The sequence below is a fragment of the Entelurus aequoreus genome, linkage group LG20 (assembly GCF_033978785.1).
Source record: "Entelurus aequoreus isolate RoL-2023_Sb linkage group LG20, RoL_Eaeq_v1.1, whole genome shotgun sequence".
Lineage (NCBI taxonomy): Eukaryota > Metazoa > Chordata > Actinopteri > Syngnathiformes > Syngnathidae > Entelurus > Entelurus aequoreus.
The window spans coordinates 38,856,731-38,881,324 of NC_084750.1; the positions used below are offsets into that span (position 1 = coordinate 38,856,731).

At 40.8% G+C, this 24,594-nt stretch overlaps 1 protein-coding gene and 3 non-coding genes across 5 annotated transcripts; all 4 read right to left on the reverse strand.

Moving 5' to 3' along the window:
* Positions 1 to 8,429: 8,429 nt before the first annotated feature.
* trnap-ugg (transfer RNA proline (anticodon UGG)) lies at positions 8,430 to 8,501 on the reverse strand. Its single transcript has one exon. It is a non-coding gene; the product is annotated as a tRNA-Pro (tRNA).
* A 9,327-nt stretch (positions 8,502 to 17,828) lies between these two features.
* Positions 17,829 to 17,900, reverse strand: trnap-ugg (transfer RNA proline (anticodon UGG)). The gene has a single exon. It is a non-coding gene; the product is annotated as a tRNA-Pro (tRNA).
* Positions 17,901 to 18,065: 165 nt separating this feature from the next.
* On the reverse strand, positions 18,066 to 18,137 carry trnap-agg (transfer RNA proline (anticodon AGG)). Its single transcript has one exon. It is a non-coding gene; the product is annotated as a tRNA-Pro (tRNA).
* A 238-nt stretch (positions 18,138 to 18,375) lies between these two features.
* On the reverse strand, positions 18,376 to 23,503 carry LOC133636262 (uncharacterized). Of its 2 annotated transcripts, none has more exons than XM_062030098.1 (2): positions 23,365 to 23,503; positions 18,376 to 22,952 (listed from the first exon to the last, which is right to left on the reverse strand). In XM_062030098.1, exon 2 carries the CDS (start codon positions 22,759 to 22,761, stop codon positions 18,769 to 18,771), a length of 3,993 nt encoding a protein of 1,330 aa, XP_061886082.1. In that variant the 5' UTR covers positions 22,762 to 22,952; positions 23,365 to 23,503; the 3' UTR covers positions 18,376 to 18,768. The 2 variants fall into 2 exon arrangements, with proteins under 2 accessions (XP_061886082.1, XP_061886083.1); XM_062030099.1 differs by having other exon boundaries at positions 18,376 to 22,930; positions 23,365 to 23,494.
* Positions 23,504 to 24,594: the final 1,091 nt, after the last annotated feature.

Genomic DNA, 24,594 nt, shown 5'->3' on the forward strand with positions numbered 1-24,594 from the left:
CCTCGTCATGTCCGTTGTGTCCTTGAGCAAGACACTTCACCCTTGCTCACCCGTGTTAGGGCCTTGCATGGCAGCTCCCGCCATAAGTGTGTGAATGGGTGAATGTGGAAATAGTGTCAGAGCGCTTTGAGTACCTTGAAGGTAGAAAAGCGCTAAACAAGTATAACCCATTTACATTGAACACTTAACAATAACCTCTTAAAATGAGGCTTTAGAAATAAGGAATAAGAAAGAAATGATTAAGTGATGTAATGCTTGTATCAAAATACTGCAAAGTGTGAAAATGTAAACAGAGGAACCTGAGAAAAACTATTATTCTGCAGGTTTAAAGGCCTATTGAAACCCACTACTACCAACCACGCAGTCTGATAGTTATATTAGTTTATATATCAATGATGAAATCTTAACATTGCAACACATGCCAATACGGCATTAAGATTAGTAAAGTGCAATTTTAAATTTCCCGCGGAATATCCTGCTGAAAACGTCTCGGTATGATGACGTTTGCGTGTGACGTCACGGATTGTAGCGGCCATTTTGGGACACCATTGTGGCCAGCTATTAAGTCGTCTGTTTTCATCGCAAAATTCCACAGTATTCTGGACATCTGTGTTGGTGAATCTTTTGCAATTTGTTTAATGAACAATGGAGACAGCAAAGAAGAAAGCTGTAGGTGGGAAGCGGTGTATTAGCGGCCGGCTGCAGCAACACAAACACATAGCGGCTACGTCGTAGCCGGTGTTTCATTGTTTACATTCCCGAACAATGACAGTCAAGCTTTACCATTGGCCTGTGGAGAACTGGGACAACATAGACTCTTACCAGGACTTTGAGTTGGATACACATGCTTGTGGAGATGGGACAACAGAGACTCTTACCAGGACTTTGAGTTGGATACGCGCTACCGTGAGTACGCAGCTGCGGCTTCCAAACATTTGATCGCTTGCCCGTACGTGCGTGCCGCTATGTGCATGTCACGTACGTAACTTTGGGGAAATATATGTGCTGTATGTATTTTGCGGAGGTGAACGGTACTTTGGGCTGTGGGATTGAGTGTGTTGTGCGGGTGTTTGATTTGTATTGGTGGGTTATATGGACGGGAGGGGGGAGGTGTTTATGTGGGATTAATTTGAGGCATATTAAATATAAGCCTGGTTGTGTTGTGGCTAATAGAGTATATATATATATATGTCTTGTGTTTATTGACTGTTTTAGTCATTCCCAGCTGAATATCAGGTCCCACCCGCCTCTCACAGCACCTTCCCTATCTGAATCGCTTCCACTGCCCTCTAGTCCTTCACTCTGACTTTCCTCATCCACGAATCTTTCATCATCGCTCAAATTAATGGGGAAATCGACGCTTTGTCGTTCCGAATCGCTCTCGCTGCTTGTGGCCATGATTGTAAACAATGTGCAGATGTGAGGAGCTCCACAACCTGTGACGTCACACTACTTCCGGTACAGGCAAGGCTTTTTTATCAGCGACCGAAAGTTGCGAACTTTATCGTCGATGTTCTCTACTAAATCCTTTCAGCAAAAATATGGCAATATCGCGAAATGATCAAGTAGGACACAGAATGGATCTGCTATCCCCATTTAAATAAGAAAATCTAATTTCAGTAGGCCTTTAATGCCAGGAAGTTACAGCTGTGTAGCATTTATTTGGTCTGTTTTGCCTCTTTAAGTATGGAAAGGAATTTGTTATGTAGTAATTATTATTTACGTACCTATTACGGGACCAAAATACTAATATTTTACTGTAGCACATGTTATGTTTTGTAATGTATTTTATTTATTCAGTCCTGCACTTTAGTTTCAACTTGTTTTTGTGTACCCGAATAGGAATTGGATGAGGGTTCAAAAGTAAAGAGGTGTTTGAAAAACAAAAAGCAAAACTGCCATATTGTCAAGGTAACGTTTCATGTTTTATCCACAATTTCTTCGCTCTCTGCAGCACTCATTGTTACTCTCTATATGCAGAGAATTAACCACAAGACAACAAGATGGTGCAACCAAACATGATAGTTGATACTGTTACCTGATTGGCTGTTAGTGTGTCACTCCCACTAATCAGGGATCACTTCCTGCGTTGCTCGGATATTAGAGCGTAAGTGCCTTTGTTCAAGCAACAAACCTTGCTTTGCAACTTCCGGTTTCTTCCGACATAAAAGAAAAAAATATTCTCACGTTTTATTGAACACATTTTTATTGATATTGAGGGAAAAAAGAGCAAAAACATAATTATATGAAAAGTGAGGTGTATGACTATATTAGTCTTATCTAACTAAGCTGCTGACTACAATGACAATAAAGCTTTCTTTTGAAAATTACAAAAATATGTGCAATTTCTATTTTCAGCAGTAAAATCCAGGATTGTTTTTATTTTGAAGCCAAAGTAGGCGATGAATAGGAAGTCAGTGTTTGCATGTTTTAATGTTATGCAACTGGTAGTACCATAAATTCCAGACTATAAGCCACAACTTTTTTCTTAAACTTTGAACCCTGCGGCCATATTATGGATTTTTTTCGCTGAAGGCCAAAATGCAAATGGCACTAAAAAGGTGTGCTATGGCGCCCCCTTTTGGACTAGTTTGCTCACTGCAGGTTTTGCAATGTTCTACTGTTTAGAGCTTCTAGTCTTCTAGTCGTGCATAGCGTTACTACTCGTACGGATTCTTCATTCATCCCTCCAAGCAACATTTGCAAGTTTTACAATATAACAAACAATTATTACTTACTTAACTTCCCATGTGTGATGTCCGTAGGCGTGCTTTCAAGCATATTTGTATGTGCTTTTGTAATGTAATGAAGCCAGCGTCGTTAGCATTAGCTTATATGCTAAAACATTTACGAGTGTCTTTGTTAGTATTTTTAGCTTGCAATAGCATTCCTTTTGTGTTTCAGTTTCGTAAATTCACCAAAACGTCATCGTGGACTTGAGTCGGTTTAGTTGATTGGAGAGCTAGCATCCGCAGCTAGTGGGTCCATGACAATGACTTCCGTTTTGTTTGATTAACCGTTTTACTGCCGTGCTTGGAAACAATTAAGGTATGTAAATATAAAATATTTGTGTAAATAACTAATTTCACAAAGTATATATAGTGAGTCTCATTCTGCGTTGTGTAGTTTTTTAAAATAAAAGACACTTCACCATGCCGTCGGTTCAGTATTTATTGGTAACCTGTGTTGGAAACATGAAACACACACACACACACACACAGGTCTCAACTTGCTGGCGGAGTGATATCTGCTCCTTCTCATTCAAAAGTCCGAAGGAAGGGAAATTAACAAACATTCATTCATATAAAAATAATAATACATTAAATTACATTAACAAAAACGTTTTCTCACAAAATAATAATAATGCACAAATCCACATACCCGTGTTGGAAACATGAAACACACACACACTAGTGATGGGTCCGGCAACACCGATGCATCGGCGCATGCGTCGAGCTCATAGAGCGATACCCTGTGTCGGTGCGCGTATCGCTTTTAGAAAGTCACGTGACCGAACACGAGCTGTTTTGGTCACGTGACCGCTCATGAGCTGTTCTGGTCACGTGACCGCTCATGAACTGTATCGCACTGACGCCTGCGCGTCAAACTGTTTATTAGGAAGCGGCGCAATGCGTGTTGTTGACGAACACCGTTAGGGCCGCTTGTTGTCACTGTCACTCAAAGTTGCATTTCAAAATTACACAGAATAAATGTGTTTATTTTGTTTAGAATTCAGATGGGTTTGATTTGGTGCGCGGCATATATTGGCTGTGCGGCGCACGGTGTGCGCGGAGGACGCCTGAGCACTGCGCAATTGCGCAGGCGCGCACCTTAGAGGGAATGTTGCTCACAGGGCACAGAGGAGGCGTCAGTGCGATACAGTTCGCGTATCGGTCACGTGACCAAAGCAGCTCATGATCGGTCACGTGACTTTCTAAAAGCTTGTACGCGCACCGACACAGGGTTTCGCTCTATGAGCTCGACGCATGCGCCTATGCATCTGTGTTGCAGGACCCATCACTACTGTTACTAGAGAAGGTACAGGAATGACGGCGTGGCGAAGTTGGTAGCGTGGCCGTGCCAGCAATCGGTTACTGGGGTTCAATCCCCACCTTCTACCATCCTAGTCATGATACATGTTCACATTATTTGACTGTATCTAAAAAAGATAAAAATATATTTTTATTTAAATGAAGATATTAAATAATCCTAAATGAAATACAATGACTTGGTTTATATTATTGTATATACTAGGTCATAAAATCAGTGTCAGTTGAGTCGGTCCATAGGTTGCCTGTAGGGATTTTTAATGTCCAGCAGATGTCAGTATTTAGTGACACAGTATCGACACAGTATCAATACAGTTTTGCAATGTGTCGAAACGCTTCATGAGGCCTCATCAACCCATCACTAACACACACACACACGTCTCAACTTGCTGGCGGAGTGATATCTGCTCCTGTGTGATGTAAATACCACGTGTAAATACTACCAAACAATTCACACAGTCGACGCTCTACTTCTAAATAAACGATATTGTGCATAAACATTACTTTAAACACATCACTTGTACAAACAACATTATTGGGTTAACTTTTAAAGTATCTAGAAACGTTTAGGAAGAATATTTACAATATGAAGAAACACGGAGCAGTGAAGAACTATTACCTTCTCATTCAAAAGTCCGAAGGAAGAGGAAGTAAAGCAATCGAAAAAACAGCAAAGACACTACCCGCACCGGACATCCGGTTCTTCAAAATAAAAGCGATACTTCTAAATATAATATAACACCCTGTCTAGTTCATAATATAGCGCAACAACATCACACTATTACATATATATCTGCGGCTAAAATATGGAAAAAAAAATGTTTCTTTCTAAAATTTTGTGGGTGTGGCTTATATACTATTATCCAGAAAATACAGTAGTTGTGTTACAATTGTTTCACGACTTTCACGCTGATTAGTGATAATGATGAAATTAATGATACAACAACATAAACCCTTTTTTCACAGAAATGCCTCTTTTGGGTCTTAAATTGTTGACCCAAGCGTTCACTTTTTGGTCAAAATAAATCGGACAGACTTAAAATCGGTTGTGCAAATTTCAAGATTTTTTTGGAGTCTCTTGTTGTAATACGAATATTTAACTCACCAGGGCGCGAGTACATGTTTGGAGTTAAATTGTGGTGACTGTGCTACGTGCAAAGTTAACGATTGTGCTATAAAAGGTTTGAGAGGCATTGCTGGAAACAATGTCAATGTTTCAATGACATCCCACTAGGGTGAGTTTTTCCTTGCCCGTATGTGGGCTCTGTACCGAGGATGTCGTTGTGGCTTGTGCAGCCCTTTGAGACACTTGTGATTTAGGTCTATATAAATAAACATTGATTGATTGATTGATTGATTGATTGATCCCGCAATAACGTTATGGGCAAATAAGCACTAAACAAGTGGTTGAATTGACACTGGCGACTCCTGCAAAGAGCACCGTTTGTCAAGAAGGCGTCAGGTGATTAATGAGCTTTGCTTTATCATCAAAAACAATTACCACTTATGAACACACAATGGCATCGACATCGATAATCTGTTAACGAACAGCATCCCTACCAACAAGCCCCGCAAAAACCTGTTTCAACAAAAAATCTTACAAATTGTGAGATTTTAACAGGAAAATCATTCTGAAACTGGGTTAGTATATTGCACTTTTACCACTAATTTAAAGGTACGGCTATTTTCCTGCAAAAGAAAACCTAAGTTTACAAGATCTGTCCTAAACAATTAGAGCCCGTAAATTGAGCTACCACTGTATTTGATTTTATACATTTTCATTGAACCCTTGAGTGTGTGCACTTTGGAAAATTGAGCTAAGAGTTTTAAATCACTGTTAAGGGCTTGTCCAGGATTTGAACCCGGGACCTCTCACACCCGAAGCGCGAATCATACCACTAGCCCTATGTTGCGCCCCACCAAATTCTCAAAAAATTAGACATTTTATCTGGGGAGACGATCTGTAACTGCACTTTTCTATCCAACCATCCATTTTCTACCGCTTGTCCCTTTCAGTGTCGCGGGGGGGGGGGGGGGGGGGGGTGCTGGAGGCTATCTCAGCTGCATTTGGGCGGAAGGAGGGGTACACCCTGGACAAGTCGTCACCTCATCACAGGGCCTAACTGCACTTTTATTAAAACAAATTTTGATTCACTACAATTTTCATGAGTAAATGAACACAAGCTTTTTCAGTAATTGAACCCCAGACCTCAGGCAAGAATCATACGACTAGACCAACAAGCTCTGACTTCTGATTTTGCAAGAATCTCAATAAATGTGACATGTTGAAAGAGAACACAATCTAAAACTAGGTTAGTATATTGCACTTTTACCACTAATTTAAATGTATGGCTATTTTTATTTAAAAAAAGAACTTAGGGTTACATGCTCTGTCCTAAATAATTAGAGCTTGAAATTTGAGGTATCACTGTATTTTAAAAATGTATTTTCATTGATCCTTTGAGTGTGTGCAGTTTGGAAAATTGAGCTCAGAGTTCAAAATCCCTGTTAAGGAATTGAGCTGAGAGTTCAAAAGCACTGTTAAGGGCTTGTCCGGGAATTGAACCTTGGACCTCTCACACCCTAAGCAAGAATCATACAACTGACCAACAAGCCCTGAATAATCAAATTTCAACAAAAATTCTCATGAATTGTGAGATTTTAACAGGGAACACAATCTAAAACTAGGTTAGTTCATTGGACTTTTACCACTAATTTAAAGGTATGGCTTTTTTCATGCAAAAAAAGAACTAAAGGTTACAAGCTCTTTCGTAAAAAATTATAGCTCGTAAAATGAGGTCCCATTAAATTGGATTTTATACATTTTCATTGATCCCTTGAGTGTGTGCATTTTGGAAAATTGAGCTAAGAGTACTATTAAGGGCTTGTCCGAGAATTGAAACCTGGAACTCTCGCACCTTAAGCGAGAATCATACAACTAAACCAAAAATCCCCGTAAAAACCTTTCAACAACAGGGAAATCATTCTGAAACTGGGTTTGTATATTGCACTTTTACCACTAATTTAAAGGTATGGCTATTTTCATGCAAAATGGAACTAAGGGTTACATGCTCCGTCCTAAAACAATTAGAGTTCGTAAATTGAGTACCTCTGTACTTGATTTTATGGAATTTCATTAATCCCTTGAGTGTTTGGAAAATTAAGCTTGGAGTTAAAAGTCACTGTTAATGGCTTCTCCGGGAATTGAAATCAAGACCTCTCACACTCAAAGTGAGAATTAATACTACGAAAAAAAACACGCCCTGAGTTGTGCTTTACCAAATTCTCAAAAAAGTTGATATTTTATTTCGGGAGACAATCTGTAACTTAACAAATAACTACAATATTCATGTATAAATCAACAAGAGCTTTTTCAGGAATAAACCCCAGACTCGAGGCGAGAATCATACGACTAGACCAACAAGCCCCAAAAAAACATGTTTCAACAAAAAATCTCATGAATTGTGAGATTTTAACTGGGAAATCATTCGGAAACTGGGTTAGTATATTGTACTTTTACCACTAATTTAAAAGTATGGCTATTTTGATGCAAAAAAATAACTAAGGGTTACAAGCTCTTCTGTAAACAATTAGAGCTTGTAAATTGAGGACCCACTGTATTTGATTTTATACATTTTCATTGATCCCTTGAGTGTGTGCATTTTGGAAAATTGAGCTAAGAGTTGAAAGGCACTGTTAATGGCTTGTCTGGGTATTGAACCCGGGACCTCTCACACCCTAAGTGAGAATCATACGACTAGACCAACAAGCCCCGAAAAATCACGTTTCAACAAAAAATCTTACGAATTGTGAGATTTTAACAGGGAAATCATTCTGAAACTGGGTTAGTATATTGCACTTTTACCACAAATTTAAAGGTATGGCTATTTTGGTGCAAAAAAAAGAACTAAGGGTTACAAGCTCTTTTGTAAACAATTAGAGCTTGTAAATTGAGGTCCCACTGTATTTGATTTTATACATTTTCATTGATCCCATGAGTGTGTGCATTATGGAAAATTGAGCTAAGAGTTGAAAGGCACTGTTAATGGCTTGTCTGGGTATTGAACCGGGACCTCTCACACCCTAAGTGAAAATCATACGACTAGACCAACAAGAAAAAAAAATCACATTTCAACAAAAAAATCTTACGAATTGTGAGATTTTAACAGGGAAATCATTCTGAAACGGGGTTAATATATTGCACTTTTACCACTAATTTAAAGGTATGGCTAATTCCTGCAAAAAAGAACCAAGCTCTGTCCTAAATGAATTAAAGCTTGTAAATTGAGCTACCACTGTATTTGATTTTATACATTTTCATTGATCCCTTGAGGGTGTGCAGTTTGGAATATTAGGCTAAGAGTTTTAAATCACTGTTAAGGACTTGTCCGGGAATTGAACCCAGAACCTCTCGCACCCAAAGCGAGAATCATACCACTAGACCAACAAGCCTAAATAATACCAAATTCTCAAAAAAGTATATACTTTTTCTGTGGAGACAACCTTTAACTGCACTTTTATTAACAAAAAAATTGATTCACTACAATTTTCATTGATCCCTTGAGTGTGCGCAGTTTGGAAAATTGAGCTAACAGTTCAAAGCAACCATTAAGGGCTTGTCCGGGAATTGAACCCACGACCTCTCACATCCTAAGCGTGAATCATACAACTAGACCAACAAGCACCAAAAAAATAAATTTTCAACAAAATTCTAATGAATTGTGAGATTTTAACAAGGAACACAATCTAAAACTAGGTTTGTATATTGGACTTTTACCACTGATTTAAAGGTATGGCTATTTTAATGCAAAAAATAACTAAGGGTTACAAGCTCTTTTGTAATCAATTAGAGCTCGTATTTTGAGGTTCCATTGCACTTGATTTTATACATTTTCATTGATCCCTTGAGTGTGCGCAGTTTGGAAAATTGAGCTGAGAGTTCAAAAGCACTGTTAAGGGCAGAAAGATGTCCAGGCATCGAGTAATAGTCTCTGGCCCCCTGCCTGCGAGAGGCAATGATGAGAGGTATAGCAGATTAGTCTCGCTTAACAAGTGGCTGGCTATCTTCTGTAGACAACAGGGACTAACGTTTATTGATAACTGACCCTCTTTCTGGGGCAAACCAGCTTGCTGATGAGAGACGGCCTTCACCCTAACCAGGAAGGCGCCATCATCCTGTCTAGGAACATAGACTACTGTTTAAGTCTCACTTGACTGACTACACTAGAGCAAGCCCGGTCACAGGCAATTACAGAGTCTGTTAGTCCGGGTGAGGAGTCAGTTAAGATAGAACTAGCCAGCGACAGGCTGGATAATCCATGTACGCATAGCAATTCTCTTAGAATAATACACAATTCACATAATGTTTTTTCTGTTGTGACTGTGTCAGAGGTAGACATGCATTCTACTGAGGTGGCAAATTATGATGTGTCCAGTTTATCGCAGCACCAAACAAACAATTGGAAAATCCCTGTCATATCAATTCTTAGATATGGTCAAAACTATTTAAAGTGCACTACGCATAATAAACGCAACATTGTTAATATTGCTGTTACGGATAATCTCAACAAAAACTTGTCAAAACAGCCCAATACCTATACATAGGATCATTGTCTCCCTAAGCGTTATTAGTTAATGAGGTCATTAGAGACAACAGTCTTAACGTCATTGGTCTTAGCAAAACCTGGCTTAAACCAGACGATTTTTTTGCGCTAAATGAGGCATCTCCTCCTATCTATACGAATGCACATGTTGCCCGTCCTCTTAAAAGGGGAGGGGGTGTCGCACTAATATACAATGAAAACTTTAAACTTACCCCTAACCTAAATAATAAATATAAATCATTTGAGGTGCTTACTATGAGGTCTGTCACACCGCTACCTCTCGACCTGGCTGTTATCTACCGCCCCCCTGGGCCCTATTCGGACTTTATCAGTGAATTCTCAGAGTTTCTTGCTGATCTAGTGACGCACGCCAACAATATAATCATAATGGGGGACTTTAATATCCATATGAATACCCCATCGGACCCTCAGTGCGTGGCGCTGCAGAGCATAATTGATAGCTGTGGTCTTACACAAATAATACATGAACCCACGCATCGCAACGGTAATACAATAGATCTAGTGCTTGTCAGGGGTGTCACCACCTCCAAAATTATGATACTTCCGTATACTAAAGTAATGTCCGATCATTACCTTATAAAATTTGAAGTTCTTACTCATTGTCAACAAGCTAATAATAATAATAATAACTGCTATAGCGGTCGCAACATTAATGCTGCCACAACGATGACTCTTGCTGACCTACTGCCTTCGGTAATGGCACCATTCCCAAATTGATAACTCTATTGATAACCTCACTAACAACTTTGACGATGCCCTGCGCAAAACCATTGATAGTATAGCACCGCTAAAGCAAAAAAGGGCCCCTAAAAGGCGCACCCCATGGTTTACAGAAGAAATTAGAGCTCATAAATTATCATGTAGAAAGCTGGAACGCAAATGGCGCGCGACTAAACTTGAGGTTTTCCATCAAGCATGGAGTGATAGTTTAATAACTTATAAACGCATGCTTACCTTAGCTAAAGCTAAATATTACTCAAATCTCATCCGCCTGAACAAAAACGATCCTAAATTTCTGTTTAGTACAGTAGCATCGCTAACCCAACAAGGGACTTCTCCCAGTAGCTCCACCCACTCGGCAGATGACTTTATTAATTTCTTTAATAAGAAAATTGAACTCATTAGAAAGGAGATTAAAGACAACGCATCCCAGCTACAACTGGGTTCTATTAACACAAATACGACTGTATATACGACGGATACCGCCCTCCAAAATAGTCTCTCTATTTTTGATGATATAACATTAGAGGAATTATTACGGCGTGTAAGTGGGATAAAACAAACAACAGGTTTACTTGACCCACTACCTGGGAAACTTATCAAGGAACTGTTTGTATTATTAGGTCCATCAGTGTTAAATATTATAAACTTATCACTTTCCTCCGGCACTGTTCCCCTAGCATTCAAAAAAGCGGTTGTTCATCCTCTGCTCAAAAGACCTAACCTCGATCCTGACCTCATGGTAAACTACCGACCGGTCTCCCACCTTCCGTTTATTTAGAAAATTCTCGAAAAAATTGTTGCACAGCAGCTAAATGAACACTTAGTGTCTAACAATCTCTGTGAACCTTTTCAATCCGGTTTCAGGGCAAATCACTCTACGGAGACAGCCCTCGCAAAAATGACTAATGATATATTGCTAACAATGGATTCTGATGCGTCATCTATGTTTTTGCTTCTTGATCTTAGCGCTGCTTTCGATACCGTCGATCATAATATTTTATTAGAGCGTATCAAAACATGTGTTGGTATGTCAGACTTAGCCTTGTCTTGCTTTAACTCTTATTTTACTGACAGGATGCAGTGCGTCTCCCATAACAATGTGACCTCGGAATATGTCAAGGTAACGTGCGGAGTTCCCCAGGGTTCGGTTCTTGGCCATGCACTCTTTAGTAGTTACATGCTGCCGCTAGGTGACATCATACGCAAATACGGTGTTAGCTTTCACTGTTATGCTGATGACACCCAACTCTACATGCCCCTAAAGCTGACCAACACGCCGGATTGTAGTCAGCTGGAGGCGTGTCTTAATGAAATTAAACAATGGATGTCCGCTAACTTTTTGCAACTCAACGCTAAGAAAACGGAAATGCTGATTATCGGTCCTGCTCGACACCGACATCTATTTAATAATACCACCTTAACATTTGACAACCAAACAATTACACAAGGCGACTCGGTAAAGAATCTGGGTATTATCTTCGACCCAACTCTCTCGTTTGAGTCACATATTAAGAGTGTTACTAAAACGGCCTTCTTTCATCTCCGTAATATCGCTAAAATTCATTCCATTCTGTCCACTAGCGACGCTGAGATCATTATTCAAGCGTTCGTTACATCTCGTCTCGATTACTGTAACGTATTATTTTCGGGTCTCCCTATGTCTGGCATTAAAAGATTACAGTTGGTACAAATCATGCGTTCGTTACGTCTCGTCTTGATTACTGTAACGTATTATTTTCGGGTCTCCCTATGTCTGGCATTAAAAGATTACAGTTGGTACAAAATGCGGCTGCTAGACTCTTGACAAGAACAAGAAAGTTTGGTCATATTACACCTATACTGGCTCACCTGCACTGGCTTCCTGTGCACTTAAGATGTGACTTTAAAGTTTTACTACTTACGTATAAAATACTACACGGTCTAGCTCCAGCCTATCTTGCCGATTGTATTGTACCATATGTCCTGGCAAGAAATCTGCGTTCAAAGAACTCCGGCTTATTAGTGATTCCCAGAGCCCAAAAAAAGTCTGCAGGCTATAGAGCGTTTTCTATTCGGGCTCCAGTACTCTGGAAGGCCCTCCCGGTAACAGTTAGAGATGCTACCTCTGTAGAAGCTTTTAAGTCCCATCTTAAAACTCATTTGTATACTTTAGCCTTTAAATAGAACCCATTTTTAGACCAGTTGATCTGCCGTTTCTTTTCTTCTGTCCTCTGCTCCCCTCTCCCTTGGGGAGGGGGAGTTGCGCAGGTCCGGTGGCCATGGATGAAGTGCCTGCTGTCCAGAGTCGGGACCCCGGGTGGACCGCTAGCCTGTGCATCGGTTGGGGACATCTCTGCGCTGCTGACCCGTCTCCGCTCGGGATGGTTTCCTGCTGGCCCCACTATGGACTGGACTCTCGCTGATGTGTTGGATCCACTGTAAACTGGACTTTCACAATATTATGTCAGACCCACTCGACATCCATTGCTTTCGGTCTCCCCTAGAGGGGGGCTACCCACATATGCGGTCCTCTCCAAGGTTTCTCATAGTCATTCACATCGACGTCCCACTGGGGTGAGTTTTTCCTTGCCCGTATGTGGGCTCTGTACCGAGGATGTCGTTGTGGCTTGTGCAGCCCTTTGAGACACGTGTGATTTAGGGCTATATAAATAAACATTGATTGATTGATTGAAGGGCTTGTCCGGGAATTGAACCCAGGACCTCTCGCACCCTAAGCACCAATCACACGACTAGACCAACAAGACAACTTTCAACAAAAATTCTCATGAATTGTGAGATTTTAACAGGGAACACAACCTAAAACTATGTTAGTATATTGCACTTTTACCAATAATTTAAAGGTATGGCTATTTTGATGCAAAAAAACAACTAAGGGTTACAAGCTCTTTCGTAAACAATTATAGTTTGTAAATTGAGGTTCCACTGTATTTGATTTTATACATTTTCAACAAAAAATCTCATTAATTGTGAGATTTTAACAGGGAACACAATCTAAAACTACATTAGTATATTGCACTTTTACCACTAATTTAAAGGTATGGCTGTTTTGATGCAAAAAAAAGAACTAAGGGTTACAAGCTCTTTCGTAAACAATTAGAGTTTGTAAATTGAGGTCCCACTGTATTTGATTTTATACATTTTCATTGATCCCTTGAGGGTTTGCAATTTGGAAAATTAAGCTAAGAGTTTAAAATCACTGCTTAGGGCTTGTCCAGGAATTGAATCCGGTACCTCTCTCACCCAAAGCGAGAATCATACCACTAGACCAACAAGCCCTATTTCAGATCCCACCAAATTCTGAAAAAAGTTTATATTTTGTCTGTGGAGACAAACTGTAACTTCACTTTTATTAACAAAAAATTTGATTCACAAAAAATTTGATTCACATTTTTCATTGATCCCTTGAGTGTGCGCATATTGGAAAATTGAGCTGAGAGTTCAAAGCACCATTAAGGGCTTGTCCGGGAATTGAACCCAGGACCTCTCGCACCCTAAGCGAGAATCATACTACTAGACCAACAAGCCCCAAAAAATCAATTTTCAACAAAAATTCTCATGAATTGTGAGATTTTAACAAGGAACAAAATCTAAAACTAGGTTTGTATTTTGGACTTTTACCACTAATTTAAAGGTATGGCTATTTTAATGCAAAAAATAACTAAGGGTTAGAGTTTGTAAATTGAGGTCCCACTGTATTTGATTTTATACATTTTCATTGAGCCCTTGAGGGTGTGCAGTTTGGAAATATAAGTTAAGAGTTTAAAATCACTGCTTAGGGCTTGTCCAGAAAATGAACCTGGGCCCTCTCGCACCCAAAGGCGAGAATCATACCACTAGACCAACAAGCCCTGTTAAGAGCCACCAAATTCTCAAATAAGTTTATATTTTACCTGTGGGTAACAAAAAATTGGATTCATTACAATTTTGATTCACCCTAAGCGAGAATCATATGACTAGACCAACAAGCCCCAAAAATTCCACTTTCAACAAAAATTCTCATGAATTGTGAGATTTTAACAAGGAACACAATCTAAAACTACATTAGTATATTGTACTTTTACCAATAATTTAAAGGTATGGCTATTTTGATGCAAAAAAAAGAACTAAGGGTTACAAGCTCTTTCGTAAACAATTGGAGTTTGTAAATTGAGGTCCCATTGTATTTGATTGTATACATTTTCATTGATCCCTTAAAGGGTGTGCAATTTGGAAAAATAAGCTTAGAGTTTAGAATCACTGTCCAGGGCTTGTCCAGGAATTGAACCCGGGACCTCTCGCACCTAAAGCGAGAATCATCTATGTTAAATTCCACCAAATTCTCAAGTGAAGTGAATTAAGTTAATTATATTTATATAGTGCTTTTTCTCTCGTGACTCAAAGCACTTTACATAGTGAAACCCAATATCTAAGTTACATTTAAACCAGTGTGGGTGGCACTGGGAGCAGGTGGGTAAAGTGTCTTGCCCAAGGACACAACGGCAGTGACTAGGATGGCGGAAACGGGGATCGAACCTGCAACCCTCAAGTGGCTGGCACGGCCGCTCTACCAACGGAGCTATACCGCCCCAGATAAAATACAAACTCAAAAAAGTTTATATTTTATCTTTTCTATTTTTTATATTTTATATTTTCTGTGGAGACGACCTGTAACTGCACTTTTATTAACAAAAAATTTAATTCACTACAATTTTCATTGATCCCTTGAGTGTGCGCAGTTTGGAAAATTGAGCTGAGAAATCAAAGCATCGTTAAGGGCTTGTCCGGAAATTGAACCCAGGACCTCTCGCACCCTAAGCAAGAATCATACGACTAGACCAGGGGTGGGCAATTAATTTTCACCGGGGGCCGCATAAGCAACCCGAGCACTGCTGGAGGGCCACACGACAATATTTCAATTAAATTTTGCTCAATATTATTTTTGATATACCGTAAGATAAATAATAATAATGATAATAATAATAATTAATAATAATAATAATAATAATTTAATTTAACCTAACTTAACTTTATACAAAAGCAGATTGCTTTTGATGGTCACTTTATCCTGCATTATCCAACATTTTTCCCCATCAGATTTGGACAACCATCTGTTGTTAAAAATAGTTTTTAATCATATTTATTTTATATTGTTTTTTATATTGGTTTTATATGTAATTGCTTTTTCTTTTTATTCAGTCATTGGTGGAGCTAAGGATAATATTTGAATATTGTTTTTAATATTGTTGTGGAGCACTTTGGAAACATTTTGTTGTTTAAATGTGCTATATAAAAAAAGTGGATTGGATTGTCACACCTGCCAGCTTGTCCCATTTCAGTCCTAACATGTCCAAACACGCATTTACCTATGTGAACAAGTCATTACCTGTGGTTGTCTCTTTAATTGACTGTTTGGCTGCCAGCTACTCCGTGATTTGAAAGTCTGCAGTTATCCCACGTAAGAAGAAGAGCAGCTGGAGGTGTCACGTACATCACAGATCTCATCCAAAGTTAGCGAAAAACAGTCCATGTCTCCGGGCATATCAGCGCAACAAAGTCCAATAAGCACTCCTTAATAAACTTTTTCTGGCGCTTTTGTGAGAAATGACGAAACTTGTCCTGACGGCTGCATCTCTGGGGGTGTGAAATATGGCAAAAAGTCCTTGTTGGGTTTGCAGTTTTACCACCAACGCATCGGCCTCCCTTGCGCACGCTTCATCAGACAGATTCCGGTATTTTCCCTCGTGTTTCTTCGTGTAGTGGCGATTAAAATGATATTCTTTAAACACAGCAAGCTGTGTACCACAAATTAAGCACACGGCTTTACCTTTAATTTATGTAAAGAAATACTTGCCAGTCCAAAACACGTCATCAACTTTTCTTTTTTTAGCGTCTCATCACTTGTCTCTATGCACCTTCACTCACAGGTTCCCCCCGGACATATGGCATAAATAAGACATTTCAAAATAAAAGCAGCACAGTTGTATTGCGCGCACGACATAGATGTTTTTTAAACTTTATTTTGTAATTTTTTATTGCGCCGTTCAATTCACTCACAATCGCAAACGCGCATACGTCCACACGGAAGTAATACAAATAACGCTTTTCAAAACAAAAGCAGCACCGTTTTATTGCACACTCGACATAGATACTTTTTTAAATTTATTTTGTAATTTATGATTGGCCTCACGCGGGCCGGACAGGGATGCGCAAAGGGCCGGATGCGGCCGCGGGCCGTACAATGCCCAGGTCTGGACTAGACCAACAAGCCCCAAAAAGTCTGTTTTCAACAAAAATTCTCATGAATTGTGAGATTTTAACAGGGAACACAATCTAAAACTAGGTTTGTATATTGACCTTTTACCACTAATTTAAAGGTATGGCTATTTTGATGCAAAAAAAAAAAGAACTAAGTGTTACAAGCACTTTTGTAAACAATTAGAGTTTGTAAATTGAGGTCCCACTATTTTTGATTCTATACATTTTCAATGATCCCTTGAGGGGGGGCAATTTGGAAAATTAAGCTTAGAGTTAAGGATCACTGCTTAGGGCTTGTCCAGGAATTGAACCCGGGACCTCTCGCACCCAAAGCGAGAATCATACCACTAGACCTATGTTAAATTAGACCAAATTCTCAAAAAAAAGAACTAAGGGTTACAAGGTCTTTCGTAATCAATTAGAGCTCGTAATTTGAGGTCCCACTGTACTTTATTTTATACATTTTCATTGATCCCTTGAGTGTGCGCAGTTTGGGAAATTTAGCTGAGAGTTCAAAGCACCATTAAGGGCTTGTCCGGGAATTGAACCCGGGACCTCTCACACCCTAAGCGAAAATCATACGACTAGACCAACAAGCCCCAAAAAGCCTGTTTTCAGCAAAAAATCTCATGAATTGTGAGATTTTAACAAAGAACACAATCTAAAACTAAGTTTGTATATTGGCCTTTTACCACTAATTTAAAGGTATGGCTATTTTGATGCAAAAAAAAGAACTAAGGGTTACAAGCTCTTTCGTAAACAATTAGAGTTTGTAAATTGAAGTTTTACTGTATTTGATTTTATACATTTTCATTGATCCCTTGAGTGTGCGCAGTTTGGAAAATTGAGCTGAGAGTTCAAGAGCACTGTTAAGGCTTGTCCAGGCCCTAAGCGAAAATCATATGACGAGACCAACAAGCCCCTAAAAGTCTGTTTTCAACAAAAATTCTCCTGAATTGTGAGATTTTAACAAGGAACACAATCTAAAACTAAGTTTGTATATTGGCCTTTTACCACTAATTTAAAGGTATGGCTATTTTGATGCAAAAAAAAAAAGAACTAAAGGTTACAAGTTCTTTCGTAAACAATTAGAGTTTGTAAATTGAGGTCCCACTGAATTTGATTTTATACATTTTCATTGATCCCTTGAGGGTGTGCAATTTGGAAAGTTAAGCTTAGAGTTTAGAATCACCGCTTAGGGCTTGTCCAGAATTTGAACCCGGGACCTCTCGCACCCAAAGCGAGAATCATACCACTAGACCAACAAGCCCTATGTTAAACTCCACCAAATTCTCAAAAAAGTTTATATTTTATCTGTGGAGACGACCTGTAACTGCACTTTTATTAACAAAAAATGTGATTCACTACAATATTCATTGGTCCCTTGAGTGTGCGCAGTTTGGAAAATTGAGGTGAGAGTTGAGAGCACCATTAAGGGCTTGTCCGGGAATTGAACCCGGGACCTCTCGCACCCTAAGCGAGAATCATACGACTAGACCAACAAGCCCCAAAAAGTCTGTTTTCAACAACAATTCTCATGAATTGTGAGATTTTAACAGGGAACACAATCTAAAACTAGGTTTGTATATTGACCTTTTACCACTAATTTAAAGGTATGGCTATTTTGATGCAAAAAAAAAAAAGAACTAAGTGTTACAAGCTGTACTGGCTTCATGAAACCTTTTCACTTTCCAGTTAGTTAAACACCCCCACACAAGAAGTCGCAGACGTCAGGATGAGTTGGACCCGTTTTTATATGGCAGGTGTGAAACTATAACAAACAGATACAGTATAGGTGCATCAGTATACACAAATAATGCATTCAAAATAAGACTTGTAAATAGTTCCCTAAACATTAAATGAACTACTTAAATGTACTACTTTCTAACATATATTCCATCTACACATCATTTTTTACTGCAATACTCACAGGGAATGCTTTTATGAACTCTAACACAGCTACAGAACTGAACAACATGCCGTCTCCGTGGTCTGAATCACATTACGTCATCATCTCTGCGCAGCATGGCCAGGACACTCACTTCCTGATTCTCTTAAAGAGCCAGTGCACACAATACTAATGGCAGAGCCAGAACACTCCCCGTCTGGCATCCTATGGATACCACAAATAAACAAACTTATACATCACCGGATAACAGAAAAACCAATTCTGATATGGGTCTAAAATAAGTCTTGACAGTCCCTTGGTTAGCGACTCTAACCTCAACCTTTCTCACGGTTCCATCGACACTGGGAACTGTCTTTGCAATGACGCCCATTGGCCACTCATTTCTTCTTGTTTGTTCGTCCTTAAGGAGTACTACATCCCCTTCTTTAATGTCAGTCCTTTTGTGGTGCCATTTCTGACGAGATTGGAGGCTGCTGAGATACTCCTTTTGCCACCTGCTCCAGAAGTTGTCTGCGAGGAACTGAACACGCTTCCAGTGGCTCTTCAGCATCTCCTTCTGGTTGATGTTGTCACAGATTGGAGGAACAGCATGCGTTTTTTGTGTGAGCAGCATAGCAGGGCTTAGAATGAAAGGATGCTCTGGGTCTGATGAGACTGGTATTAGCGGGCGGGCATTCATTATGGCCGTGACTTCTGCAAGAAATGTAGTCAGTATTTCATGGGTAAGTTGGGCACGACCAGCTTGCAGCAACATGTTGTCCAGAATGCGCCTCGCCAGGCCGATCATACGTTCCCATACTCCACCCATATGGGATGAATGGGGTGGGTTGAATACCCATGTACACTTGTGTTCCTGTAAATATTGTTGCACTTTGTTCTCGTCTGGCACTGACGTTGTGATCTCTTTGTGAACACCAATAAAATTAGTGCCACAGTCGGAGCGCAGCTGTTTAGCAGGACCTCTCAGCGCAAAAAAGCGCCTCAGTGCATTGATAAAACTTGATGAGCTCATCTCCTCCACAACTTCAATGTGAACAGCCCTTGTGCACAAGCAGGTAAAGAGTACTGCCCACCGTTTGCTGTTAGCCTGTCCTCCTCTTGTACGCCTTGTGAATACTTCCCATGGGCCAAAAATGTCCAAGCCCACATAAGAAAAGGGGGGCTCTAGCCGAAGTCGGTCTACTGGCAGGTCGCTCATTATTTGCTCCTCAAACTTTCCTCTCAGTTTCTTGCATGTAACACACTTGTTTATAACTTTGCCAATGCACCTTTTTGCACCTACAATCCACAGGCCACTTTCTCTGACCGCCCCTTCGGTAAAGTGTCTCCCTTGGTGGTTAACCTTTTCATGGTGATGTCGCACAAGGAGGGTGGTTATGTAGTTGGTGCCTGGTAATATAATAGGATTCATTTCTTTTGCTTCTAAGCCTGAGCGAATAATGCGACCACCGACTCTCAATAGGCTGTCATTTCCAAGGATGGGGTTAAGCTTTATGAGCGGGCTGTGTTTGGAAAGATTTTGTTTTGCTGAAATGCATTTGATCTCATCTGCATACGTTTCTTGCTGAACATTTTTCATCATAATGTTCTCAGCTTGCTCTAACAGTTCACATGTAATGGCTGTTTTACAGATATGCCAACCATTACAGTCTTTGTTTGTTTTGGAAGAGGAGAAGCATTGTGCTACGTGAATCAGGTTTGCTACAGTTCTTTTCAGTGATTTCCATGAGGAAAAGCGTTCCCAGCGTTTTGTGTCTAACACGGTTTTTGTAGTGTTTGTGCAGAGGGTTCTTACCTCTGGGCGCACCTCTGCATCACTGTCTGGCTCCAGTAGCTCATACAGATGTTGCTCTGGCTGGATGTCTGAAGAGCACTGTAGGAAGGCCGGCCCTGTGAACCATGACGTTTTCTGCAACTCTGAAGCTGGGACAGCGCGTGAGCCGTGGTCAGCAGGATTTTGATCCGTTGCGACGAAGTGCCATTGCTCAGGTGTTGTTGACTCTCTGATGCGTCGAACACGGTTGTTTACATAGACGTAGAAGCGCCTTGACTGGTTGGTGATATAGCCCAGGACCACCTTGCTATCTGTGTAGAAGCCAATTTTGTCTATTTGATGGTCAATCTCATCGCTTATCACTTCTGCCATTTCCACAGCCATAACTGCGGCACAGAGTTCAAGCCTGGGGACTGTAAGCTCCGGCTGGGGGGTGAGTCGTGCCTTACCCAGAACAAAGCCAACTTCTGTTGTGCCATCAGCAGCGGTAACTTTAATATAAGCAACTGCACATATTGCTTTCATAGATGCGTCCGAAAAGATGCATAGTTCTACACATTTGGCTTGAGAAAGTGGGATGTTAGAGTATGTGCGCGGCATTTGGAGGTTACTGAGGCATTGTAGGGACTGCTGCCATTCTACCCATTTCCCTCTCATGTCCTCGGGCAGGGCTGAATCCCACTCTGTAGTGTGCAGCGAAAGTTCTCTCAAAAGGAGTCGTCCTTGGATGATGACTGGAGACAGAAACCCTAGCGGGTCAAATACACTGTTTACTGTTGAAAGGACCCCTCTGCGTGTGTAGGGTTTATCTGTATGGGGGATGTGAAAGGTGAAATAGTCTGACATTATGTTCCATTTTATGCCAAGGCTTCGCTGATCAGGAAGGTCGTCCTTGAACAGGTCCAAATCCTGGAGATCTTTGGCACGGTCCTCCACTGGAAAAGCATCCATCACCTCAACTTTGTTGGAGGCTATTTTGAGGAGCCGGAGATTTGAGGCTGCTAGCATTTCTTGTGTTCTTTTGACAAGATTGATGGCGCCTTGCTCAGTGGGAACAGACTTCAAGGCATCATCCACATAAAAGTCTCTTTCAACAAACTGACGCACATCTGCCCCGTATTTTTCCTCTCCTTGTTGTGCAGCTCTTCTTAGCCCATAGGTTGCTACTGCAGGGGAGGGGCTATTGCCAAAAACATGGACGCACATTCTGTAGTCCACTATGTCATTTTTGGGGTTGTTGTCTTTGTGCCACACAAATCTTAAAACATCTCTACAGTCCTCTCTTACTAGAAAGCAGTAAAACATCTGCTGAATGTCTGCGGTTATTGCAACTTTATGCTTCCTAAACCTCACCAGTACACCCAATAGACTGTTGTTTAGGTTAGGCCCTGAGAGTAACGCATCATTAAGTGACATACCTTCAAACTGTGCGCTGGAGTCAAATACCACTCTTATCTGCGATTTTTTCTGTGGATGGTAGACTCCGAAAAAGGGCAAATACCAATACTCTTTGTTTTTCTGTACTGGGGGTGCAAGCTCAGCATGTCCATTGTCCTTCATCTTTTGCATAAAGTCTGTGAGGTGGGACTGCATTTCTGGGTTTTTTATGAGTGTGCGTTGCAGTGACTTGAGGCGACTAACTGCATACTGGCGGTTGTTTGGTAGTATTTTCCTTGGCTCACGAAAAGGTAGTGGGGCCACCCAGCTCTTTGACTCATTTTGTGTGAACTCATTGTCCATAATTTTGAGGAATAACAGATCCTCCATCGAAGGTGCAAGCTTGTTGTCATTTTTAGTCTGACAGAAAACATCTCTTCCAAAGCTTACGTTGCTTGCATTTTCTTTCATTTTTGTGCTACTGAGAGCTAGCTGTCGATCTGGAAGATTAGTCTCTGATTTGATAGTGAAGTGATTTTCACAAGGAGGAAAATGAGTGGGCCTCCCATTTGCTAGAACGTGAGTCTTTAAACTGGTGACCTCTGAAGGCTTATGAGTGCTGCCCAAGCAAACTTCTCCCACTATCACCCAGCCTAGATCCAGCCTCTGTGCATATGGTGCATTGTGTGTTCCATTGATTTGACTGCGCACTTTATGAACTCTTAGAATGTCTCTTCCGAGTAATAGAAAAATCTCAGCACTGTCATCTAGAGGTGGTATTTTGTGTGCAATACGTTCGAGATGAGGATGACCTTGTGCAGCGGCTGGAGTGGGAATTTCCTCTCTTTTGTTTGGTATCATGTTACACTCGATCAACATTGGTAGCTGTATTGCAGTGGCGCCATCTATGGACTCTATGACGTAACCAGAGGCTCTGCGACCAGCTGTGAGACCTACACCAGAACAGGTCTGCAGAGTGTATGGCGCTGCAAGGCTGTTAACTTTGAACATATCAAAAAACTCAGAGCGTGCCAATGACAAGTTACTCTGGTCGTCCAACATGGCGTACATTCTTTTGCTCTTGCTGCGGTCATTAGCTGGGTAAACACTGACCAGGCATATTTTAGAACATGACTTTCCTAAAAAGCCCTCCCCACATACCTCAGTGCAACTTGCAACGACTGTTTCCTCCTGCCCATCTTCTTGCTCCCCGCCGTGATATGCTGGAGGTAAGGAAGACCTGAGAGGAAGGGAAGGTGAGTCTGGATGCAAGGCAGAAGGGTGCTTGTCAGAGTCACATTCAGAACATTTAACTGCTGCTTCACAGTTACGAGCCACATGTCTGGTAGATGCACAGCACTTGTAACATATATTATGTTGCTTTAACAGTCTCTTCCTTTCTTGTAGAGGTTTTTCCTTAAAACTTCTACAATGTTGTAGTGCATGAGGTCTGTTATGTACAGGACACCATTTGTCTGGTTCATTAGTGGGTGTGGCTGTTACGCTTGTTTTATGCACTGAAACTGTTCTGCGGTTGTTACTGTAATTTTCTCCAAATCTGTCCTTTTTTACTCCGCTGATGAATGATGGCTGGATATGGAAGCTTGGGTCGTTGCGTGCCTTTGCTTGTGTCTGAATAAACTGCAGAAAGAAGGTAAAAGGAGGAAAAATTACTTTATATTCCTGTTTGTAGCGCGAGCCTTCCATCATCCATCTGTCCTGTAGTCCATACGGCAATTTTTCCACGATTGGAGCGATGCCTCTTGCCGTATCAAGATAGGACAGTCCATGTAAATATCCTTCTTGCATTGCTGAATTGATTTCCAACAGTAAATCGCTTAGCTCTCTTAGTTTTAGGTGATCTTTTGGCCCTATTTTGGGGAACTGGTCAAGTTTTGCAAAAAGAGCGCCCTCTATGGCCTCTGGCGAACCATAGGTCTCTTCTAGCCTGTCCCAGATGAGTTGTAATGCAGCTGGTGATTTATTTATATTCACTGCTCTGATACGACGTGCATGTTTAACTGACTCTGGGCCCAGTGATTTAATCAGGAGGTCAATTTCTTCCCCAGCTTTAAGATCAAGACTCTCGGTAGCGTTAGTGAATGATGATTTCCAAGCTAAATAATTTTCTGGTTTGTCATCAAACTTTGTGAGCTCAGACGTTAACAACTGACTCCTTACTAGATATTTAGCAAGTTCATTAGTGTCATTAGAATGATATTGAGCGGGTGAGTAATACCGGTTGCGGACAGTAGAGGGCGTTGTATACATAGGAATATTATGGGCACTGTTTTCTGGGGGTCTTTGGGGCTGATAGTCTTTTGAGACTGTGGGTACAGATTCCTGTTGCCTATCTGATTCCTTAATTTTTACTTTGTTCATCCCTTCATCTAGTTTAATGTCCTTTGTGTGTATTTCACGTGGCTCTTTATCACTGGGCTCAATGCTGGGCTCACTGTGTTTTCTTATGTATTCAGCTGTCCGCTCATGGGCGCTTTGGAGTGAGGGCAGATGAATATAATGTTCCACTGTCGTTTCCAATCTTGCAGCAGCGTCCTCCATCACTGCTGCTTCAGCGGCGGCAGCTTGTGCTTCACCTTCTTTCTCGAGTGCATGGAGTGTTGCTTCCAATCTAGCTTTTTCTAGTTTAATTTCTATTTCTTTCTTTGCAAATGCAGCTCTGGCCTGGGCAGCTTCTGCTTTTGCACGTGCTGTGGCAGCTGCTAACGTTAGACTTGCGGCAGACGATCTGCTTCCGGACGATCTGCTTGCCCGGGAAACCGTAGATTCAGCGTTCTCCATTGTTCGTGTTGATGGACTCACTATGCCTTTACGCTGACTTAACGTCTGTCGTGCTGGTCTGAAAACAGCGTATGACAGTGCAGCCTGGGGTTCAGCAGTTCA

Coding starts and splice junctions, on each gene's coding strand:
- LOC133636262 (XM_062030098.1), bottom strand. CDS start 22,761: ATGTACGCCATGTTGGACGACCAGAGTAACTTGTCATTGGCACGCTCT.